This window comes from Maniola hyperantus, chromosome 18 (assembly GCF_902806685.2).
Source record: "Maniola hyperantus chromosome 18, iAphHyp1.2, whole genome shotgun sequence".
Taxonomy (NCBI): Eukaryota; Metazoa; Arthropoda; class Insecta; order Lepidoptera; family Nymphalidae; genus Maniola; species Maniola hyperantus.
The window spans coordinates 5,248,290-5,271,995 of record NC_048553.1 but is presented as its reverse complement, the minus strand read 5'-3'; the positions used below and the strand labels follow the sequence as shown (position 1 = coordinate 5,271,995).

Genomic DNA, 23,706 nt, shown 5'->3' with positions numbered 1-23,706 from the left:
ATAATTCATATATCAATACCAAGTCTTTGTTTACTTAACAATATCTAAGATTAAAACAATTTTAAAATACACGAGATCTTTAACGATCTCCTAATAGGTAGGTAACGTATTGTAATTGGCCTATCGGCTTATGTGAAGCCAGAAAACTTACACGTTATGTTATTTTTATGATTTACATGAAATTATACGATTACCTATACTTTACCTGTAGGCACCTACCTACTTATTGCAGAATAATAAGTTTCTAGGTAAACAACTCGGGCTTGGCGCATTTTGATTACGCGAGCAAATGGTACAAGTACCTACCTACTAAGTTCGATTACCTCTATTGGATCATTTTGAGGGTTCCGTACGTCAAATGGAAAAAAGGAACCCTTATGGGATAGAACATTTCGTTGTCTGTCAAGAGTCAAGAGTCCAGACGCGTCAAGAGAAACAAAACCTATAGGGTACTTCTCGTTGACCTAGAATCATAACAAAGGAAAAATCCGAAAACCGTGAATTTGTAGTTACATCACAAAATATCTTGTACGATGGTACGGAACCCTTCGTGTGCGGATCCGACTCGCACTTGGCCAGTTTTTGGGTTTCCGTACCTCAAAAGGAAAAAGGAACCCTTATAGGATCACTTTGTTGTCTGTCTGTCTGTCTATATGTCCGTCTGTCGGTCAAGAAAACCTATAAGGTTATTCCCGTTGACCTAGAATCATGAAATTTGGCAGGTAGGTAGGTCTTATAGCAGACATTCGGGGGAAAATCTGAAATCCGTGAATTTGTGGTTACATCACACAAAAAAAATTTGTGGTCATGAACTAATACTAATAGTATTTTCAATGTTCGAAGTAAGATAACTATATCAAGTGGGGTATCATATGAAAGGTCTTCACCTGTGCATTCTAAAACAGATTTTTATTTATTTTTATGCATCAAAGTTTTTGAATTATCGTGCAAAATGTAGAAAAAATACGACTGTAGTACGAAACTCTCGTTGCGCAAGCCTGGTTCGCACTTGGCCGGTTTACGATTTTGTTTTCATACAAAACCTTGTATATGCGATGCGTACTCTTGAGGTAGAATTTTTTGTGGTCAGAATCAGCACCAATGCTTGATTTTGTATGCCAGTAAGTACATACTTTATTTTATATAGGTACCTAATATTTATAAGGTATTAGAATATTAATAGGTGCTTTAAAACGGGCTGTATAATAATAAACTAAAAAAAATGCATTGTAAAAAACTTTATTTTAAATAATAATGTCAAACAAAACATAAAATACTAAATATGAGACATCACGTGTTGGAGCGCGAGATCCTTAGAACTAGCACGCACCACGCGGCGAGTTGCGGTGCGTTATAAAATCCGTAAATTTAAATTTATACTTATCTATCAAAATCCGGTACGGAATTAATTTTGCAATGCGCGTGCTCCTATGTACTCGTAGTTCTATAGTAGTAAGAGCATACGGAAATTTACCGTGGTGTGTGCTAGCTCTTACCGCGGCTGACTGATCCAACTGGATCGGCTGGGGCGTGTTGGAGCGCAAGTTTCCTAAAGTCGGATCGGATGAGCACGATCCACGTTCCATGCTCCGCGATCATTGATCGCGGATCGCCGATCTAAAATGACTCGTCCGATGTAGACCCAGATAATGGTACCTACTTATTATCAATTTTACATGAGTATATTTATATACCATTGGATAAAGACAGTGGTGTCAAGAGGTAATACATTAATTAATACTGTTTTTTATTTCCACAGAATATGGTCTTGCATCGTTTATTTCAACAGTTGTTTACCTTCAAGTTCGCAAACAATTTTCGTAGGTACTCATCAGGGATTCGGCAAAAATTCGGCCGTGAAAAAATATTCATTTGTGTCTTATTAATAATAGCAGCTTATTCTTAGCAGGTAATATTATGTCGCCTGCGCTGTCCAGGCGACGGCGACATAATATTACCTGCTAAGAATACCTACTCACGGCCGAAAATAATAATAATAATCAATCTCTCTGTAATCTGTCGATGCAATCTTAAGCGATAAAGTTATTTAAGGTGTTATCAGATGGTTCATTCGATTGAATGTTCACTCAAGTTATTGGTTGATTTTTTCATTCCACACGACAGACAAAATGACATAGAAATGTACGTTCCTTCGCTTTTTATATCGAACATAATATTATGCTTTGGAATTTGTAATCATTTAATCTAACTAATAATTGACAAAGAAGAAGCAAAGGAATTCCAAAAACAAAAGCGTGTTTTGTTCGTTCCATTCGAATACCATTTTGTCGCTTTTATTTTACAATGCGATGTCGTCCTTCCACTCAGGTCGCCCAGAATTTATTCTGAGTATAACGCCAGATAAAATGGCCAACCTTGAGTGAACGATCGCTGTGTTCACACTTCCGATGTTTCTTTTACGTTCATTCGCAGTATGAATGAAAGATGCGAATGCCGAAATCCAACAACTTTGGATCGATTTCCTAATTAAATTCATTAATAAATCATTCATTTTATGTTCAGACATTTTATTTGAGTGAAGGATGTTGAATGAAGGACAGAAATGGACCGTCTGATATCAGTATCACCATTAGTCAAGTTGTTATTTGTCTAAACATACTATTTGACAAATAGTATACATTACAAAAAATATACAAAAGACCTAATTTCAACAAAACAACAATTCAGTAAGTTTTAGAGAGTTGCATTATGACTAATTCTTTCAGATTTTCACATTCTCTAAACTAAATTGATACACTTACTAAACAGATCTAAATCTAAAGCTATCCTTTTTGGTCGGATATAATATTATGAAAGGGATTGCAATGTATGATATTGATTATGTATCTAGACCTGTCATTTTAGTTTAAAGATTTTTTACAACAGAACTAGCCACAACTATTAGCTTAAATACAAAAATTGTTAAAATCATTGTAAATCATTTGGAATGCATAAAATAAATGTATATGAAATAAAATATATTATTTCCTCAATAGACTAAATCTAAATGTACATAGTAGACTCTTTACCTCTGTATACTGAAAAGCTACGAACACCATAAAAGTTGCTTTTTAGTATTCAGCTGTAAGTCAAGAGTATTTCAATAATGTTCATAACAATATATTTTCTAATTAATTAACACTAGGTACGCAAATATTGCACATCCAACTTTAGAAAGAGATTTCTGCTTCGTAGTGTTTGTCACTCATTCCTGTGATGTTTCGTCGGTCTCAACGCTCTACGAAACTGTAATCTCTTTCTACAGTTCGACGTGCAATATTTTTAAAACGACAAACGATTTAAAATTAAATGAATTAAATTAGCAGATCTTAAATTCGAGCTGTCAGGGTAACTTTGTACTACAAAATATTTGCAAATGGTTTCACGCAGACCTTTCTAATGCAAGTAGCATTTTAAATTCATAGAATTATACATTAAAAAGAAAGCAAAGTAGTATGTATATTTCAACATTCTTAAATTGAAATTACAATTACACACTTTATTTCGCGACGAATCAAAAATACTTTTGCAAAGGGCAGTTTAAGATAACAAGAACTAAGAACTAAGATGACAATAAATATAATTTACCATCAATAGATATTCTGCTATTTGTGCTCAGAATACTTAACAAAATCCGGTTAGTTTTGATTTATAAACTAATTTTAATTTTAAAACTAATATTTGGTACATGTTGTGGACTATTGTAATAATGTAAATAAATTGTTTCGGTTCTGTTTGCAATATAACATTATGACTGTTCAAATAAATTACAAAATAATACTTATAATTACTACACAATTGTTATACTTACATGGCTACTCGTGCATACTGCAGCGATAACCTCAGATCTTAAAATATATATATATGTAGCTGTGCTATCTATCTGGTCTTGTGTAGTTTTGTGTGAGTACTTCCTGTGGTACCTTAAGAAATGCTTCTTTTAAGTTTCCACAAAGCGATTGTGGCGCTTCAGTGAGGTATTTGTCCATTTTCGTCAACACTGCTATAGGATCTGTACCAATTTCGTACTCGTTGATGGCGTTATAAATTGCCTGAAAACATATTATATTACTAGCTGACCCTGCGAACTTCGTTTCGCCTAACAGTCGATTCAATTTTTTTAATTTTTTTTTTTATCCCCACGATTTAGGACTTCAGTACTTTGCAGCATCAGGATTGAGGAGTTACGATCCGAAGTTCAATGATGTAGCCTATGCTTGGTACCTAAAATAATTTTGCATCATCCGCAGTTCCTGAAACATTATAGTTTAGGAGTGCTGTACCCTACATCATCAGGGTTGAGGAGTTGAGATTTGAAGTCTGAGAATAAAGTCGTTGCTTGGTACCTACAATATGAATTCACTATGAACACTTCCTGAATCTTGATAACTCGGGCGGGCAGTAACCCTGCAGCATCAGGATTAAGGAGTTGAATCCAGAATTTTTTATGTGACCACCACGAAAACTTTTTTTGTTGATTTAAAAAAAATATTTGCAAATCGGTCCAGAAACCTCAAAAAAATCGATGTAGAAAAAAGAACCACCTCCTTTTTGACAGTCGGTTAAAAACCGATTACCTTGAAATATTTACGGAACAATTTTTAAAATATCCCCTTTCTAACAAAAAAAGAATGAATGAAATCGGACTACGCGTTAATGAATTACAACTCAGTATACATTTTAACTTTCATCCCCTCTCCTACGGGAACCATGCTGAATTTCGGGATAAAAAGTATCCTATATTCTTCCTCATAGTATGACCTCAAATCGTACCAAGTTTCATTGGAATCCATTCAGTAGTTTCAGCGTGATGCGCGGCCGTGATACAGACAGACAGACAGACAGACAGACAGACAGACAGACAAAAATGAAAAAAATTACAGTTTTGGGTTCAGTATCGATTATAGAGTGCCCTCGAAAAAAAAATTTCAAAATATCTTCAATGTACAGAATTTGACCTGTTACAGTTTTATTATAAGTATTGATATCATATTATACTAGCTTATGCAGACACACTTTCGCATTTATAATATAAGAATGGATTATAGGTAAAATCATCGTATTAATCGTGGTACGTATAAGTCCCGCAAATTGCTAATACGCGTGGCCACCATTTTAGTGACGTCAGCACTAGACTGAATTTCCGGCCAGGACAGCAATGTACTATTTATTTTACACTAGATGATGCCCGCGACTTCATCCGCGTGGATTTAGGTTTTTAAAAATCCCGTGGGACTTTTTAATTTTCCGGGATTAAAAGTAGGCTATGTCCTTCCCCGGGGTGTAGGCTAACTCTGTACTAAATTTCATAAAAATCGGTTAAACTGTTAAGCCGTGAAAAGCTAGGACAGACAGACACACTATCGCATTTATAATATTAGTATGAATATGCATGTACATGCATTGGTCGAAGCGGCAGGTGTAGAGAGGGTCGGGGGTTGAGAGGGTATACCTGGAAAGCGGGTTGCTTGTAGCTGTGGAAGGCGCCGCGACTGCCGTGTAGCGCGAGCACGCCGCGGCGCGAGGCGTCGGCGCACGCGTCGCCGTACATGCACTGGTCGGAGCGGTAGTTGAAGCGGCACGACAGCACGTGAACCGCGCCAGGATGATAATGGAATATCACGTTTATTATATCCTGAAACATACACATTACACTACGTCACCGAGGTCACCGCCTACGCGTACTGGTCGATGGATGGGAAAAGAGGAGGATTCATATTAGAAATACGCGAATCATATTACATAGATGCATAATAGCATGGCCTAGTTGTGACAGCGCATAACAATCAATTGTTTAGCATTGACTCAAGCCAGTAACTGATTGGGTGACCTACTTTGGAGGTCCAAATTTGACCTTTTCGTGTCCTTCATGCCTCGGAGAGCACGCATCGTGTCGCCTTTATCACTAACCATCTGATAATAACTGTAAATTAACCTAAGCGCCGAAATCTCGTTCTCTTAGTCGAGTTGTATGCGGAAAGTTCCGGGAACCCACCATAATATCATCCCAAGAGTATTATGTGATAAATGGAAAGAAGTCACGAGCTTCAGTCGTGAGCAATACGACTGTTAAGAAGAATATGGCATTGGCAGCGTATACAGCCGCCGCTGCCTTGGCATGCTCTAGAGTGCTGTTCGATATCCCAAGGAGAATTCCGTTGTAATGCTCTGAAGTATATAGTATTTGTAAGTAGTAGTAAGTAATAGTTGTTTATTTATATTTCGACAAGTTCAACATCCAATTGCATTGATAATAATTGATATCCCGACTATAATATTATAAAGGCGAAAGTTTGTATGTGTGTGTGTGTGTGTGTACGTTTGTTACTCCTTCACGCAAAAACTACTGGACGGATTTAGATGAAATTTGAAATGGAGATAGATTATACCTTGGATTAAAACATAGGATACTTTTTATCCCGGAAAATCAGAATTCCCGCGGGATTTTGAAAAATGTAAATCCACGCAGACGAAGTCGCGTGCATCAGATAGTATTTAAAATGTTTCGATGTGCTGCCGCCCCTTGCCTAATTCAAATACAACGAACATTAATGATATGATATATTTTTTGTTTCTTACCTGATCTCCCCAAGGAATGTATAATTTAAATTTTAACATAATGGGTGTAACATAGTCAACCCATCCAAAGTCTCTCATTCTAGTTAAATTCATAAGCATCACACCTGAATTTAACCCTGAAAATATAAGCATCACACCTAAATTATAACCTGGAAACAGCTATCTTTTTAGAGTTTCTAAATCTTTATTTGACTAAAATATGTAATTGAACAAAACAAACAAATAATTGAAATTAGAAATTGTAATTTCAATTACTAAGTTAGTTAGTTACTTAAGTACTTAGGTACTAAGTTCTCACATAAGGTCAACATTCACTAGATGAGTGTTATTTAACCAAATGCCAAGTAGTTTTTAATAATCATACACAAACATAAAACACATAAACGAACATACTGCAAAATGCAAATGTGTTGTGAAAAAATTTATATTACACAAGATACATAATAAATAGACAACTTACCATATTTTCCATAAAATGGATGTTTAGCAAAGCGGGGATACCAAGAAACATTAGGATTGTCATCTTCAAGAGTCATGGCTGATATTTGTGACCTGTTCATCTTTGTAAAAGCATGCCAAAGCTCATCCACTGGGCCCAGGAAAAGTGTGTCTGTATCCACATATATCATAGCATCTATATGAGAAATCAATTTCTGTAAATGTAAGAACAGATGTTAAAATTACATCTCCACATAGGTAGCCAACTTGCAGGCCTATTACCCAAGTTTATCAATGCTGATGTAATTTAGTTGTACACTTTGTAAAATTTTCGATGAAAAAACTATATTTTATGTTACTATGTCTAATGTCTGAATAGTTCCTATCTGTCTCTGTTAGACACTTGTTGGACCGCCGACGATTGGCCAGAATTGAGCTAATAACTAGAAATGAGTCGGCTTAGCATGGATGGGCTTACCTAATTAGTAAAATGTATATTAAAAAAAACCAATCAAGTGCGAGTCAGACTCGTGCAACGGGTTTTGTACTCATATTTTGTCGTCATTTTGCACGATAGATCAAAAACTATTATGCCTAAAAATAAATAAAAATCTGTTTAAGAATGTACAGGTAAAGTCCTTTCATATGACACCCCACTTTTTTAGTACACCCCTAAATTATTAGCCAATCAGCGAGAATGAAAATGTAACATAATATTAATGGCATTAATATGCAGGTATCCAAAAATAGATGACTTACTGGAATAAACAAACGTTGAGCAGCACATTTACTAAACAAATTCAACCAATCTTCCTCATGATCTTCAGGAAATTTAATCTTCTGCAATTCAAAATCAAATTGATTATGCAAAAGAAGCTTCCATTTCGTAAGTGTCTTATTGAAATGTAACCTTAACGTTCCATCAGTGAATATAACAAAATACACAGGTGTTTTAGTGAAAAGCAATACAGATTTAATCACATTCAGAGACTCATTAAATCTGGTTTCACAGACAACAAAAGATATCACAATTCTATCAATGTATTCCTTATCCAGGCTTTTTGTAGACCTTAAACAAATTAAACAAGTCGTTAATACTTAAGGTCAACCATGTGGTGGTTCTCGCTGGCTATGTAGTACATAATAATTATACACTATGAATATCTGTAGGTACATAATATTGTAACACAGTATCGTGACTGACTGGCAGAAAATGCAGAACTTAATTCGATGGACCTACACATTGTTTGGAGGTCATATTCCTTGAGGACCTTAGGGGTGGTTAACACAAAGAAATCTTGAGATATTTCAATGGGAATCTTTAAAAACTCAGATTCACGCGGACAAAATCGCTGGAGCAAGCTTGTAAAATATAGATAGCATAAATTACATAATATATTTAGTACAGAAAAGGTTAAAACAATTCGAATTGCATAGAAACAACAAGCACATACTTATGCACATTTTTCACATTAGTTGAAATGTTTTTGCCGTTATTTACAGAGTAAATATAAAAAGCAGTCAACGAGACAAACAGCAATACAAATAATTTAAGAAAACGTAATCGCCTCATATTTGCAAATCGAATCATTAATAAATTATGTTCATTCTTGCGTTCTATATCACAGGCAATAGGCCTAATGGTTATAATAGACGCTCACGTCACAAACTAGTTACAAAAATAAAACTTAATTTTAATTACATATCACCAAACATTCTAATTAATAATATTATTTTAATTAACGTATTCAAAAACCACAAAAATCATGGAACATGCCTATTTGACTTTTTTAATTTTTTCTACTACCTTTACTTTACGGCTCTGAATTCCATACTCTATGTCTATACTATATCTATACTCTCACTAAAGACTGCAATTACTAAAAAAGGACTTTACACCAAATCGTCTCAGAACGTAGATAGAGTAATAAAGGTAGATGCAGGAACATTTGCTTTCTCATTCGCACTAAAAAGAGAGCACAGATTAAGTTACTAATGTGATAAACAGAGACGCAGCTAACCAATTTTTTGTCCCTTATCGTGTAACTGGATTTTTTCAAGAATACATAGGTACAAGAAGTTGCAAAACAAACTTTGAGAATTCGTGGCGTGATTGTATTTATCATGAGTACTTGTTTTCACATAAAAAACGTTTAATACAAATATTGTTGATCGGTTAATATATCGACGACCAAACAATGGTAATAATCGTCGTTTTATTCATCGTTACGTCGTGCTATCGCTATCTCACACGCGGTTACACAGTACTTACATCTACCTATTATTCTATCTACGTCTCAGAACAAGGACTATTAAAAGTAGCCCGTAGAATCATTGTCGATTTGTCTGTCAATGTCAGTCACTGGTCTGTGATGTCAGTGCAAACCTCAGAACAGTGGTGCAAAGGTGCAAACAATGGTTCAAAAATCAAACTTCATTTGATTGTTCTGTGTTTCTTAATTCTTTCTTTATTAATCTATGATTTAATGTGAAAATTAGTCGAATGAATGGTCGAAACCAAAGTTATCTAAAGTTACGTACATTTTATAATTAATTTAAATTTAGACTAAATTGAATCCCGATACTTAGGGCATACGGAACAATGGTTGTCGGAGCGTTTCCCATTGCGAAATTATCAGTTTTATTAATTAAACAGATCAGCAAACCTATTGCAAATGTTTGCAAGGAAAGGGCCAAAAATAATCCTTTTTTCAGAACCTATGTGTGTATGCCCCCAGCCCAATGTATGTACAGCAAAAAGGTGGAATTCAAACCTTATTAACAAAAGTTTTCTTTGAGGAATAACATGTTTGGTGTTTCAGTTTACAACTGGTGTGAAGTGAAGGCGAAAATGTGGATTTTAAACTTAGGGAAACCAGTGAACATTCCAGTGTTAAGTCAAGAAATGGCCATAGAACTGGGAGCTAATCTACTCGGTGAATCAGTCATATTTGTTATTGGAGCTGGACTGCTCATTGTTGAATATAACAGGCAAGTATTATCTGTAAATTTACTTTATACTCTAGTTTTCCTTAGTTTGCTTAAAAGATAAACAAATTGCAGAAACCTCGGTAAAACGCGTTAACGACGCGATTTGCCCTGTGCTTAGCTTACCTTCTGTAGTTAGAAATTAGAATTTCCACTCATATCATGATTTCACTGTCAGTTTGAAGTAACAAAGGTCGTATGTGCTACACATAGTGCACCTGGCATATAATTCTGGGTATCTTTAAAACAAGAGTGAATAGGAATCTTCTAGGTAAATGTGTCCCATCTTAGGCGGTAGGCCACAACATCACTCTCCATCAGATGTGATTGTGGACAGGTGTTTGTCTATAATGAATAAAGAAACCCTGTTTATGCATTTTAGTGAGAAGCTACCTTATTTACTTTTAAGTAAACAAAGGAAATTTAAATTTATAAACTGGCCAAGTGCGAGTCAGGCTCGCGCAACGAGGGTTCTGTACTACAGTCGTATGTTTCCGACATTTTGCACGATAATTCAAAAACTATGATGTATAAAAATAAAAAAAAATCTCTTGTAGAATGCACAGGTGAAGACCTTTCATATTATGATACCCCATTTGATATAGTTATCTTACTTTGAAAATTGAAAATACTAATTTTTAGTTCATTACCACAATTTTTTTTTGTGCGATGTAACCACAAATTCACGGTTTTTGGATATTTCCCCTAATGCCTGCTATAAGACCTACCTACCTGCTAAATTTCATGATTCTAGGTCAATGCGAAGTACCCTGTAGGTTTCTTGACAGACAGACAGACAGACAACAAAGTGATCCTATAAGGGTTCCGTTTTTCCTTTTGAGGTACAGAACCCTAATAAAAATGATCTAACAATAAATAGATTTAAAAAATAATGTTGATTTCAGACAAAGTAAAAAGGAAGCTGCAAAAGAAGCAAAGCGTGAAGAAGAAATGAAACATATTACAGGAACCATAACAGATCTATATTTCACTGTTCAACAACAACAAACTCAACTTAGGGAAATGGAGAGAATGATTCACACTATTGGTAGATACTAGATTCAATAAATAATAAACGAAATAATATTCACTTTAGTCTCTGAAGTTACAGATAGATTTGATTCTTAAATTCTTGTTTTATTACACTAAAATATTAGGGAGATTATTTTAATCATAATAACCTATTCTTGACATTGGCATCTCTTGGTAAATAGTTTTTACATACTTTTATGTAGCTATTTTCATCATTATACTTATTTCTTTTGTTTTAGGTGGCAAAAAGTTGCCTTCCATCCCTCCACCATCCAGTGCACCTTCAGGACCGACCCCTCCGCCCACACCTCCAGCAGCAAAGCCACAAAACATCAATCACATCATGGACTACAGCAGGACAGCATCTTTGACACCTTATCCTGACAAGGGTGTCATTCTGCAATCTTTGAATTATATACAAATGGATGTCTTTAGTTCTTATTTTAATGGCTGTAACCAAAGTGAAACTGATCAAAGAATTGATAAAACACATACTTATTCCAAAAGAGAACCTGCAATACTCTCTGAGGCACTGCATAATATAGAAAACAATTTTAGAAGCTTATTTTAACCTCTCTGTGCATTGTACAGTTGTAAAAAAATTTAGTCAACTATTTATTTTTAATTTATGTGTAAGATATAATTTTTTAAGATAATAATATTATTATGGTTTATTTGAAGTCTCAAGTATGGAATATTATAATTTATAAGCTAGTACCTAACATTTTACAAATCAAGATACAGATATGATTTTCAGTCAGTAACACAATTTGTAAAAAGTTTTTTGTAAATGATTTTGAAATTGTATCATTTGTGAATGTTTAAGGTAGATAATATGTCTAGTGATATTTAATCACAAAAGTGGAACCAGTGGTGAAATAAAGTTAAAAAATGAAATAGATTATTTTATTGTTCAAGCCATTCACTCATATATTTGCAGTCTTGTGGAGTTATCAGTCCAGTGGAGCAGCACTTGTGTATCAGAGGACACACTCCACAGGGAACCTGAACTAATCCTGGTGGTGTTATTAGAGATTCTATAGCTCTGTAAACTTTGTTTCCATCCGGGTATACACTACTTTCTGCTTTTCCATCATACACCAGTGTATTTAAAATTGTTATAACATCCTCAACTTCCAGTTTCACCTAGAAGTTAATAAAAAGAAAATAATTCACTATGTTGAGTTTGACAGAGTGGAATAGTGTGTGCAAAACAAGTAGTCCAATCTGAATATTACAAAACAGATCTTGTGTATTTAATAACTAGCTTATGCTCGCAACTTTCCACGTGGTACACAAATTTTGAACCCCTATTTCATCCCCTTAGGGGCTGAATTTTCAAAAATCCTTTCTTAGCGGATGGCTACGTCATAAAAGCTATCTGCATGCCAAATTTCAGCCTGATCCGTCCAGTAGTTTGAGCTGTGCTGTGTTGATAGATCAGTCAGTCGGTCACCTTTTCCTGTTATATAATATTTAGATTAGCTAAATATATAAAAGGAAAAGGAGTCTTTAGTAGTGGCTAGCTACCACGTGCTGTAAAGTTATGGGTATGAGTTTAATAAAACTGTCAAGTGCCAGGCCATATACCCCTTCCCGGTTAGCCTGTTTCCATCTTTAGACTGTACTTACCACTAGGTACAATCAATGCCTAACATGAAATCAATGTAACTAAGTACTTACTTTGCTTATTCCTAAATCAGTTATATACTTCTGAACTTCAGCTGCAGTTGCATAGGATTGTGTCCTTCCCACTATTGGGCCTCTTGAATTATTTTTTATTTTGTCAGCTCTTTGCTGTAGAAACCTTAAGCATTGTCTGTTCAGAATATCTACAAACTCTGACTCAAAGTCTTGGTCTTGATACCAGGCACCTCCAGAAATAGAGCGGTCTGGCTCTAGATTAAAAAGCATGTAAACTTTTTTCTTTGATGCCTGTAATATGTCATGTATAATCAATACTGAATATTATTTAGCACATACTTATAATATATAGTGAATATTGAAAAAGAGCCCATTCTGGATACAAAAAGATTGTAATAAGTATTTATTCAATTAATCGACACTAATATTATAAATATGCAAGTTTGTCTGTCTGCTGGCTAGCTTTTCACTGCCCATCTATTGATTGATAAATTAACATAAATTGATTTTGATGAAATTTGGTACAGAGATAGCCTACATCCTAGGGAAGGCCCAAAGAGTTCCCAAAGGATTTTTAAAGAACCGAAACCCACATGGACGATGTCGCAAGTACACCTAATTTATATTGTACTACTGCCCGTGACTTCATTCGTCTTAAAAATTACTGTGGAAACTCTTTGATTTTCCAGGATAAAAAGTAGCCCATGTCACTCTCCAGGTGATATTGTATAGTAAAAGAACTATTCCCATGCAAAAAATTACATCTGTTGCTCCCTTGCAACGTGATTGAAGGACAAACCAACAAACAAACACACTCTTCATAAAAAATTACCTAAAAACTTTAATTTTAAACACAGACAAATATAGTTAATTCCAAGTAGGTGGTATTATTTAATATGTATTAAGAAAGTTAAATATTTCAATTGTACTAATTTTAAAATTTAATATTAATTACTGACTATAAGTACTTCTAATTTATTAACTATATTGTGATTCTAAAACACATACATACATTGACACATTTTACAGCTTTAATGACTTTTTTGCTTTCCAAACTTTTTAAAACTTTAGTAAGTTGTGTATTAGCAAGGTTTGACCGTAGTCTTATGTCCCTTATCCATATCCCTTTATTACCAGCTTCCTCAATAAGATTGTAAACTACTTTCTCCTCATTGTCAGCACCTTTGATTGCTTGTTTCGAAGCTTGATTTTTTAATCTGTAAACCAAGTATGTTATTAAAATTTGACTTAAATTCAATGCTATCTAAGAAGTCCATGACATGTTTGAATAAGGACCCTTTAATAGTATCTATAGTTCTGGCTTAATCTGGTCTGCTGGTTCTTCTCAGTAGGAAAGGCATTCTAAACCAGCGGTTGATCCTTTTGACGATTCAAGAGCACTTAAAAGAGAGTAAAAGTAAGAATAATTAGAATAAAAATCTTTCTATCTATTTCTTCTGTAATAAAAATGACTAACATATCAATGGGTCTAGCAACATGAGATTTTTTTGCAAGTAGATTTTTTTTATAAGTTCTTCCTTTTCTGAAATTCCACTCAAGTGAAGCTGGGAGCATGTCAGCTAGTTTTCTTACAGGTTGATATGATATAGCAGCAACAATTTCGTTGATGCAATCAATAATTTTAAGTTAGGTGCAAGTGTATATATAATAAGTTACTACAATTTTTTGGGACATCATTCAATCATAGAGACAGATTTCCTGAATCAAGTCTACATTGTTCAGTAATGTTATTAGTACGTCCTGATTCCTGTTTACCTGTATATGAGTGTGCCACCTTGATTATACAAATCGAAGAGCCCCTGCTGTAGTAACTTGTTAATAGCAGTAACAAGTTCAGCTGATGAAAGTCCGGGCACTGCTGCTGCTATATCTTTATCAGACATCCCTTTGGGATTTTTTTTTGCGGCATTTAGTATTTTGTCTGTCACCTGATCATCATTTTTTTCACTCATTTTAATTCAATAACTTTATAATCTCTTTTCTGCACATAACCTAAATTATTATTGTTTAATGTTTTCATGGTACTTTACAACAACGCTTTACATCTGTGTCTGACAGTTCCTAAACGTAGTGATTTTGTTCAAAAGAATTTCGTACCTAGTGATTCTATTTTATATTCTCTGGTTCCTATAATTTAAGTCAAAAAAAGGCCTTAAAAGACTGACATCCAGGGCCGTAAAATAAAATTTAAAAAAAAGTCAAAATTCGTGTTCGGTTGCTTCCTCAGACTAAAAAATAAGTAGATATGTCCAGATATGCAACTAGCGTGGCCCTCTCAGTACCTCAATCAGAAAAAGGACTGTTAGAAGTAGCCCTATTGTGACACTTACTGTTAGAGCGAGATAGCTAAATGCATTTAAGCTCTTGTTAGAACGTGTCATAGAGGTCATAGATTTATGAGTAGATTTTGACTTTTGGTTACTATGACTACTGACTAAGGTTATTAGGTTGTCACGAAAATAAAAAGTCGTAATTAATTTATAAAATTGGTTTCTTGTATTTAATAATATAGAATGCACTGATGTACTCGTAATCCACTGCTGATACTCTGCTCCATCTTATATAAGAGGTTATGGACCTATAAACGTGATTAAAAAGAGAAAAAATGAGTCATCACGTGCACATAGAGCCATTGAAACGTGAAAATTACGATACATGGAGGATCCATGCAAAAGCGCTATTGTCGAAACTTGGCCTTTGGAGATATGTTTCCAATAAAATTGTAAAACCATCCCAAGACGGTGATGAGTTAAATAAATATTTAGAAAAAGAAGGATTAGCTTTAGCCGAGCTACTACTAATAATATCACCTAGCGAATTAAAGCAAGTAAAAAATTGTCAAACAAGCAAAGATGTTTGGAATACGCTTCAAAGCATATATTACAGCAAAGGTCCTGCAAGAAAAGCAAGTCTATTAAAATAATTAATATTGAGGAAGATGAAAGATGATGATAATATTGTCGATCACTTGAATAAATTTATGGATATCGTCGATAAGCTAGCAGATATGGTCATACCAATTAACAAAGATCTACTTAGCATGATGATGCTGTACAGCTTACCTCAATCTTTTGAAAATTTTAGAATTGCAATAGAATCTAGGGATGATCTACCAGATCCAGACAACTTGAAAATAAAGATAATTGAAGAAGCTGAAGCAAGAAAAAATATAGCTAGTACGAGTGAACAAAACTCTGAACAAGAGGCGCTATATAGTAGACAACGTGGCAAAAATAAGAAACATATTGTTAAATGTTTCAAATGCAAAAAGAAAGGGCATAAAGCTAATGAATGCTGGTCAAAAGTGGACCAAGGTAATAAAAATAATGCAAATCTATGTTGCTCAGAAGAAACATGCCTAAATACGTATGATAATAAAGAAAAAATGAAGAAGTGGTGTCTTGACAGCGGCTGTACGTCACATATGAGTCATGAATCAGAAAGATTCATTAATATGGATAAAGCTGATAGCAAAACGTTAAGGTTAGCATCAGAAAACTGTCTTGCAAAAATCGAAGGACGTGGTCCAGCAAAACTTTACATTAATAAAATACCAGATCTAAAACTAACTGAAGCCTTGTACGTACCGTCGCTGACCACAAACCTAATGTCAGTTGGAAAGATAACTGATAAAGGTGGAACAGTCTTATTTAAACAAAAAAATGCTACTGTGATGCGAAATAATAAAATTCTGTTAAAGGCAGAGAGGCACACAGACGGTTTATACTACGTTAAAGAAAACTTAGAAGAGAAAGCTAATTACTGTGAAGCAAGTAACATGCAGCAATGGCATAGAAAGTTAGCACATCTTAGTGAAGGACAAATGCGAATAGCACTTGATAAGAAAATTATGGAAGGCTTAAAATTCAATATAAGTGACACAGTTAAAGACTGTGAAGTCTGTGCTAAAGGCAAAGCAACAAAACTGCCGTTTAATGTATCTAAAAATGAGCAACGAACAAATGAAAGATTACAAATTGTGCATACTGATGTATGTGGTCCCATGAGACAGCTATCGAAGGGGGGTTCCAAATACTTCATCACATTTACAGATGATTATTCAAGGTATACAAGAGTATATACAATGAAAACTAAGGATGAAGCTCTAACAAAATTTAAGGAATTCAAAAATGAGGCTGAAAGATTTACAAAAAATAAGATAGTATGTTTACAAAGTGACAATGGGACAGAATACATTAACAATAATTTTGACAAATATTTAAAAGATAATGGCATCAAAAGGAGACTTTCCGCACCATACACGCCAGAACAGAATGGCTTAGCAGAAAGAAAAAATAGGACATTGCTTGATAAAGCTAGATGTATGTTGATAGACGCTAATATGAATGAAGTTTTTTGGGCTGAAGCTATTAATACAGCTAACTACTTGGCAAACCGTAGTCCTTGCACAAGTATTGATAACGCGACTCCATTTGAAAAATGGGTGAAGAGAGTTCCGTCTGTGAGACATTTCCACATATTCGGAACTAAGGCGTTTGTACTTAAAAAAGGAAAGAAAAACGGAAAATTTGAAGCCAGAGCGACACCTGGAATTTTTGTAGGATATTCGGAAAATCACAAGGCATACCGGATTTTCAACCCAAAAACAGACAATGTAATGATTAGCAGAGATGTCAAAGTACTAGACAAAATGTATTATGAAAACGAGAACAAAGAAGAACGAAAACAAGATGTAGTTGATAAAAATGAAATGGAAATTATATTCTTTCCTGAAAAAGAAAATGTACAAAACAATGAAGGTTTGAAAGAACATGAAATTGATGAATCAGAACCGGAATTGAACAATGATGGAATATTTGTTGATGCAACTACAGAAGTAGATGAAATAGATCATGAAATGTGTACAGATAATGAAGTCGAACCGACTAGTTCTACTGATAAAAGACAGAGAAACGCACCAGCATGGCATCAAGATTATGACATGGATGCTGAACAATCATTCCTCTGTGAAATAGACGAGAACATTGATGAATGGGAAGATGCAATAATAAGCGAGATTGAATCTCATCTTAAAAATAATACTTGGAAAGTTGTACACAGGAACGAAAGCAAGAACTTAATAGATAGTAAAATGATTTTAAAATATAAGTACAATGCAATGGGAGAAATAAATAGACGAAAAGCACGACTTGTGGCGCGTGGGTTTAATCAGAAAGAAGGAATTGATTACACTGAAACATTTGCACCTGTTGCGAAAATGAGTACTGTTAGACTACTTATTGCACATGCAATTGAAAATAAAATGAAATTATCCCAGCTAGACGTGTGCACTGCATTTTTAAACGGCGATATAGATGAACAAATTTATATGAAGAAGCCGAAAAATCTGGATAAATATTTAAAAAATATAGTTACACACGGAAAAGACAAAGAGTTGATTAGAAAAGCACAAGAAATGCTGCTAGATATAGATAGATATAAAAATAATGGGATATGTCAACTTAACAAAGCCATATATGGTTTGAAACAGGCAGGAAGACAATGGTTCTTAAAGTTACATGAGAAATTGTTGGAAATTGGATTTAAGAATTCTTCAGCGGATCCTTGCTTGTATATATTAGAAAAAGGAGGAGAAAAGCTATTTGCAAACATTTATGTGGATGACTTAATACTAGCATATAAATCAGAAATGTTGTTACGAGAAGTCAAAACAAAACTGCAAAAAGCTTTTGAATTAAGAGATATGGGTTCACTCCATCATTGCCTGGGCATACAATTCACCCATGTAGGGGGAGAAATGATATTGTCACAGGAGAATTATATTGATAATTTAATAAATAAATTTAACATGGCTGAATGTAAGCCAGTGTCAACGCCCATGGAGGCTGGTCTGAAATTAGAAAAGGGTAAAGGAGAAACAGAGATGGAGAATATACCATACCAAATGTTAATTGGATCTCTAATGTACCTCGCTGTAGCCACAAGACCAGATATAATGTTTGCTGTTAGTTATTTGAGCCAATACAATACATGTTTTGATAATACACATTGGCAAGCTGCAAAAAGGGTGATTCGTTATTTAAAAGGAACGAAGAGTGTAAGCATCAAATATAAAAAATCAGGAATGGCATTAACAGGCATGGCTGACGCTGACTGGGCGGCATGTACCGTTGACCGTCGTTCATATACTGGTTATATTTTTAAGTATGGCGGTGGCCTAATCAGTTATGCAACAAAGAAACAAAGAGTAGTGGCTTTGTCAACAGCAGAAGCCGAATATATGGCGATGACAGAAGCAACTAAGGAAGCTTTACACTTGAAATATCTATTGGAAGATATTGGAGTTTTTCAACAAACTGTTCCGATCTACAATGATAATTTGGCTGCACAGATGTTAGCCAACAATCTAATGACTGGTAAGAGATCGAAACATATCAGTATAAAGGAACATTTTATACGGGATTGTGTTCAAAAGAAATTAGTAACCATCCGTTACAAGGACACAGAAAATATGGAGGCAGACCTTTTTACAAAGGCATTACCACAACCAAAGTTGTTAGAGCTTCTCAAGATGATAGGAGTCACTCAGACCCCAAGGTCATCGTGAGGGGGAGTGTCATAGAGGTCATAGATTTATGAGTAGATTTAGACTTTTGGTTACTATGACTACTGACTAAGGTTATTAGGTTGTCACGAAAATAAAAAGTCGTAATTAATTTATAAAATTGGTTTCTTGTATTTAATAATATAGAATGCACTGATGTACTCGTAATCCACTGCTGATACTCTGCTCCATCTTATATAAGAGAACGTGACAAAATGATTATGTTTTGTCCTTATCACCGTGGCCACTTTTTTTTGTTTGTCAAAATGTATTTGTACGTGAGTATTTGACAAACAACGTGAAGGTAGAAGGAATGACATTTCACAAGTAAGAAAATCTGCTTGAGCGAGAGGGACTGAGGGGGCCACGCTAGTTGCAAATCTGGACATATCTGTTATAGTCCCTCTCATTCAAGCAGATGTACTTGTGAAATGTAGGTAATGATCATACGAAGTAGTACTTAGAAATTCTTTGGTAATGATTAGTATCACAGACTACAGAGTACTTTTTACCACAGACCACTTAACGACTTGACTCACAGAATCTTCACCAAAGAGTATATAATCACTATGTTCACTACTCTGTGTTCTCGTTTTAATCTTTTTTTTCTGGTCAGTGGTCGGTGGTTTTAATCTTGACCAAAGCAAAGGATTTGTTTTGATTGACTTTTTGATGCTTTTTGTGCTTTTTACAATCATACTTATTCAATGCTTATTCATAATTCCACCATAAATCAAAATTTATTGAAGATTCAAAAAAAAAAATCGAAGGGCTCAATCAAAGGATCAAATACGGATCAAATCATTCATTCATGATCTAAAAGCTTTAAAAATCTAAATCTAACTTGTCAGTGACAATCTCGGTGACAATAAAACCATCGCTTGATAAAAATCCAAAAATGACTAACATTGATTTAAAGCCCATGCCTTTTAAACTATATAATGCAATCGTTAAAGATTTTAATAAAATTACTTCATTCAGTAGAAAATCAGAAAATGAGCTACGCAAGAAGTACAAAGAGTAAGTATCATTCTGAACATCATTAATAATTGTAGCACTTTTAAAACTTAATTTGTTAATGATTAACAAATTGTTTCAATAATAATTATACCTACTTGATAAACAGTGTACCACCCTCCACAATGGGCAGCATAATTTCGTTACTTGTACAGAGATCCATGAAGCAAAGCTATCGTAAGTCTCCAGTGATATCAAGTAAATATTATGAGCTATATGAAGAATTAATGAAAGATAAAAATCAAGGGGATATCATACTTAAGTAAGTTAAATATTAAGTAAGTATTATGCTATTGTGAAAACTATGTTCACAGTTATGACAGTACCTAGGGCCACCTGCTGGAGCCAAGTTGGTGATGTCCCATGCTCATGTTTGCGACACAGGTTCCTGGTGTCACAGCAGCCTATCCCCTGCAAACCTACCTGTAGCTTTTGTATAAGGCACAGTATCCCCTACAGAGAGATATGTAAGGAATTCTCATCTTACCAGTGAGTATAATGGGCACTTCACTTGGCTATAAAGTGAAAGGAAGTAATCACCTCGATTCATTTTAGTAGTGTCCAGTTGTTAGGCATGCTATAGGTGCTGTATTAGCACATTAACAATAACTATGTCACAATAACTAGCTAATTCACCCTGGCTTTACAAGGGGAGCTTTTCGAAATTATTAATTTTTATTTGCAGCCACATTTTCAAGATACATTCTTTTACAGTTATTTAAGTTGTCTAGTAAAATTATTCACCTTAGATCATACACCAAAATTATTAGTACTATTTGTGTCTATCATAATATATTGATTATTTCATTGATATTAGTTGTATTGTAACAGCTGATTAAATTCCATGTTAACAGATTAGCAGACAGTCAAGGCATTAGTCCAGCACTGTTTGCGAGGTCATTGTTGCAGAATGTTTCATCTGATTCTGCTGTAGTCAAAAAATACTTCAAGGACACAACATTAATTGAAAATAAAGATTTGGCATATCAAGTGTTTTTGGTAAGCTTATTTTTATATCAGTTTTGGAATAGATGTGAAATTGTGAACTAATAAATATTTACTTAGCCTTTTAATTTTATAGGGTATAATGAATGACAATCAATATGGTCCATATGCAGATATAATAAAACAGTAAGTAACTATTTATTAAAAGGTTTTAGTTATGTAAAATATAACTATTATTACTTGATGAGTCCTGAACTAATATTTATAGATTCTTAAGAACAGATAATATTAATGATGTCCCTAAACAAATTCAAGTACTCTGCAGTCAGTGACTTTTTTATTTTTGCTGTATGGATAAATTATCAAAATGAGACACTTATACTAAAGCCATATTATATCCGTTATATTAACTTTCAGATCTATAGGATTAGAATATGAACTAAGATTGGAAAGAGAATTAAGAATAATGAATATCTCATTTTCTGATGAAAATTTACTTAGACTAAGAGGATATGACAAAACGCCTGACTTCAAATTAGATGTTCCGATTGCTGTTGATAACTTTATCATTAACTGGGTAGAAAGCAAAGCTTTGTTTGGCGATGAAGAAAACCATTTAGGATATATGAAGGAGCAGCTTATGTGCTATTGGAACAGATTTGGCCCTGGACTTGTTATATATTGGTTTGGATATTTGGACACATTGGATTCTACACCAGAAGTGAATAACATGTTTATTTTACGTACAAAATTTCCAGACAAATCAAGCATAACACAATATAAAATTGATCTGTAACATAAAGCTTTTATTATCTGATACTGCTGTATTTTTATTTCTTTTTAGGGTTCCGAACCTCAAAAGGAAAAGAGGAACCCTTATAGATATAATTTGTTGTCTATCTGTTTGTCAGTCTGTCAAGAAACCTCCAGGTTGCTTCCTGTTGACCTAGAATCATGAAATTTGGCAGGTCTTATAGCAGACATTCGGGGAAAAATCTGAAAACCGTGAATTTGTGGTTACATCACAAAAAAAATTAAATTGTGGTCATGAGCATTTTCAATTTTCGAAGTATATCAAGTGGGGTATCATATGGAAGGTCTTCACCTGTGCATTCTAAAACAGATTTATTTTTATTTTTATGCATCATAGTTTTTGAATTATCGTGCAAAATGTCGAAAAAATACGACTGTAGTACGGAACCCTCGTTGGGCGAGCCTGACTTGCACTTGGCCGGTTTTTTATTAATTACAAGACGATGCCCGCGGCTTACGACTGCGTGAATTTATATTTTGAAAAATTCTGTGGGATTATGATTTTCTGGGACAAAAAGTAATTTATGTCCATCCGCAGGATGTAAGTGATCTCTGTAGCAAACTTCGTCAAAATCGGTTAAACGGATAGGCCTTGAAAAGCTAGCAGACAGACACACACTTTCACATTCATAATATTGGTATGGAATGGAATATGGATTATATTTTTATAGTAGTGGAGAAATATATGACATGGCAAAGACACGCGCTATATTTAAAAAGAAATTAAAGTGGTGCCAGAATAATGAGGAAGCTATAAAAATGGACAGTTTAGCGACGCATAGAGCTGACAAAAATTTTACACAGTTTTGGAAAGCTACTAAATCATTAAATAAAAAGGAAAGTAGACCAATAAGTGTCAGTAACGTACAGGATAGCAGGGAGATAGCCAATATGTTTGCAAAACATTTCTCAGTGAAACCATTAGACGTAGCGCATGTGCTTGACTCAAAGCCATTGTCACCATCGCCTGAAAGAGTACACTTTAGTCCAACGGCTATATTCCGAACGATTAAAGATATGAAACGTGGTAAATCACCAGGTCATGATGGTCTGAGTGTTGTGCACATGCTCTACGCTGGCAACAAATTGTATGAGGCCTTCTCAACGCTATTCAATATGTGCATTAAACATGGCTATCTTCCTGCAGATATGCTAAAGACGGTAGTGGTTCCTGTGCCAAAAAACAAGACGGGTGACATGTCCAGTATAGCTAACTATAGGCCCATTTCACTAGGGACAATTGCTGGTAAGGTACTTGAGCGGTTGTTGCAGCCTGAACTGATGAAGAATGTACACATTAGTGATGCTCAGTTTGGTTTTCGCCCCGGTCTCTCTACAGACTCGGCAATTCTGTCTCTGAAGCATGCCGTAAGTTATTATAAAAGTCGTGAAACATCGGTCTATGCGTGTTTCCTGGATCTGAGTCGCGCATTTGATCTTGTTAATTATAATATATTATGGAGAAAAATGCGCGACTCAAACGTCCATAGCGGTATTGTCGAGCTGATGAGATATTGGTACGAGAATCAAACGAACATTGTGCGTTGGGGCGACACAGCTTCTAGTGAGTTTAGACTAGAGTGCGGTGTACGTCAGGGGGGGGCTAACCTCTCCGGACCTGTTCAATGTTTACGTTGATGACCTGATTGGGGAGCTAAGTGGTA

The 23,706-nt window shown here is 34.6% G+C and overlaps 4 protein-coding genes across 5 annotated transcripts; 2 read left to right on the top strand and 2 right to left on the bottom strand.

Moving 5' to 3' along the window:
• Window positions 1–1,223: 1,223 nt before the first annotated feature.
• shams (glucoside xylosyltransferase 1 shams) lies at window positions 1,224–8,825 on the bottom strand. The gene is made up of 6 exons (XM_034977852.2): window positions 8,472–8,825; window positions 7,777–8,086; window positions 7,040–7,232; window positions 6,580–6,695; window positions 5,453–5,635; window positions 1,224–4,052 (listed from the first exon to the last, which is right to left on the bottom strand). Exons 1-6 carry the CDS (start codon window positions 8,606–8,608, stop codon window positions 3,876–3,878), a joined length of 1,116 nt encoding a protein of 371 aa, XP_034833743.1. The 5' UTR covers window positions 8,609–8,825; the 3' UTR covers window positions 1,224–3,875.
• A 597-nt stretch (window positions 8,826–9,422) lies between these two features.
• Window positions 9,423–11,905, top strand: LOC117990422 (optic atrophy 3 protein homolog). The gene is made up of 4 exons (XM_034977859.2): window positions 9,423–9,761; window positions 9,840–10,008; window positions 10,911–11,053; window positions 11,277–11,905. The coding sequence occupies exons 1-4, from the start codon at window positions 9,620–9,622 to the stop codon at window positions 11,606–11,608; spliced, it is 786 nt and encodes a 261-aa protein (XP_034833750.1). The 5' UTR covers window positions 9,423–9,619; the 3' UTR covers window positions 11,609–11,905.
• A 26-nt stretch (window positions 11,906–11,931) lies between these two features.
• Polr3F (RNA polymerase III subunit F) lies at window positions 11,932–15,011 on the bottom strand. The gene is made up of 4 exons (XM_034977855.2): window positions 14,458–15,011; window positions 13,694–13,898; window positions 12,721–12,972; window positions 11,932–12,183 (listed from the first exon to the last, which is right to left on the bottom strand). Exons 1-4 carry the CDS (start codon window positions 14,652–14,654, stop codon window positions 11,944–11,946), a joined length of 894 nt encoding a protein of 297 aa, XP_034833746.1. The 5' UTR covers window positions 14,655–15,011; the 3' UTR covers window positions 11,932–11,943.
• Window positions 15,012–19,878: 4,867 nt separating this feature from the next.
• Window positions 19,879–22,048, top strand: LOC117990421 (CDAN1-interacting nuclease 1). Of its 2 annotated transcripts, XM_034977858.2 has the most exons (5): window positions 19,879–20,287; window positions 20,394–20,546; window positions 21,139–21,283; window positions 21,366–21,415; window positions 21,647–22,048. In XM_034977858.2, exons 1-5 carry the CDS (start codon window positions 20,166–20,168, stop codon window positions 22,023–22,025), a joined length of 849 nt encoding a protein of 282 aa, XP_034833749.1. In that variant the 5' UTR covers window positions 19,879–20,165; the 3' UTR covers window positions 22,026–22,048. The 2 variants fall into 2 exon arrangements, with proteins under 2 accessions (XP_034833749.1, XP_069360892.1); XM_069504791.1 differs by lacking the exons at window positions 19,879–20,287; window positions 20,394–20,546 and adding an exon at window positions 20,553–20,773.
• The last annotated feature ends 1,658 nt before the right edge of the window (window positions 22,049–23,706 follow it).

Coding starts and splice junctions, on each gene's coding strand:
- shams (XM_034977852.2), bottom strand. CDS start 8,608: ATGATTCGATTTGCAAATATGAGGCGATTACGTTTTCTTAAATTATTT. Junction 6,696..7,039: donor TCCATTTTATGGAAAATATG/GTAAGTTGTCTA, acceptor TTATATTTTCAG/GGTTAAATTCAGGTGTGATG. Junction 4,053..5,452: donor ACAAGCAACCCGCTTTCCAG/GTATACCCTCTC, acceptor ATATGTTTTCAG/GCAATTTATAACGCCATCAA.
- LOC117990422 (XM_034977859.2), top strand. CDS start 9,620: ATGGTTGTCGGAGCGTTTCCCATTGCGAAATTATCAGTTTTATTAATT. Junction 9,762..9,839: donor GTGTATGCCCCCAGCCCAAT/GTATGTACAGCA, acceptor TTGGTGTTTCAG/TTTACAACTGGTGTGAAGTG. Junction 11,054..11,276: donor GAGAATGATTCACACTATTG/GTAGATACTAGA, acceptor CTTTTGTTTTAG/GTGGCAAAAAGTTGCCTTCC.
- Polr3F (XM_034977855.2), bottom strand. CDS start 14,654: ATGAGTGAAAAAAATGATGATCAGGTGACAGACAAAATACTAAATGCC. Junction 13,899..14,457: donor GGTGGCACACTCATATACAG/GTAAACAGGAAT, acceptor CTTGGTTTACAG/ATTAAAAAATCAAGCTTCGA. Junction 12,184..12,720: donor CTGATTTAGGAATAAGCAAA/GTAAGTACTTAG, acceptor ATTAACTTCTAG/GTGAAACTGGAAGTTGAGGA.
- LOC117990421 (XM_034977858.2), top strand. CDS start 20,166: ATGACTAACATTGATTTAAAGCCCATGCCTTTTAAACTATATAATGCA. Junction 20,288..20,393: donor CTACGCAAGAAGTACAAAGA/GTAAGTATCATT, acceptor CTTGATAAACAG/TGTACCACCCTCCACAATGG. Junction 20,547..21,138: donor CAAGGGGATATCATACTTAA/GTAAGTTAAATA, acceptor CCATGTTAACAG/ATTAGCAGACAGTCAAGGCA.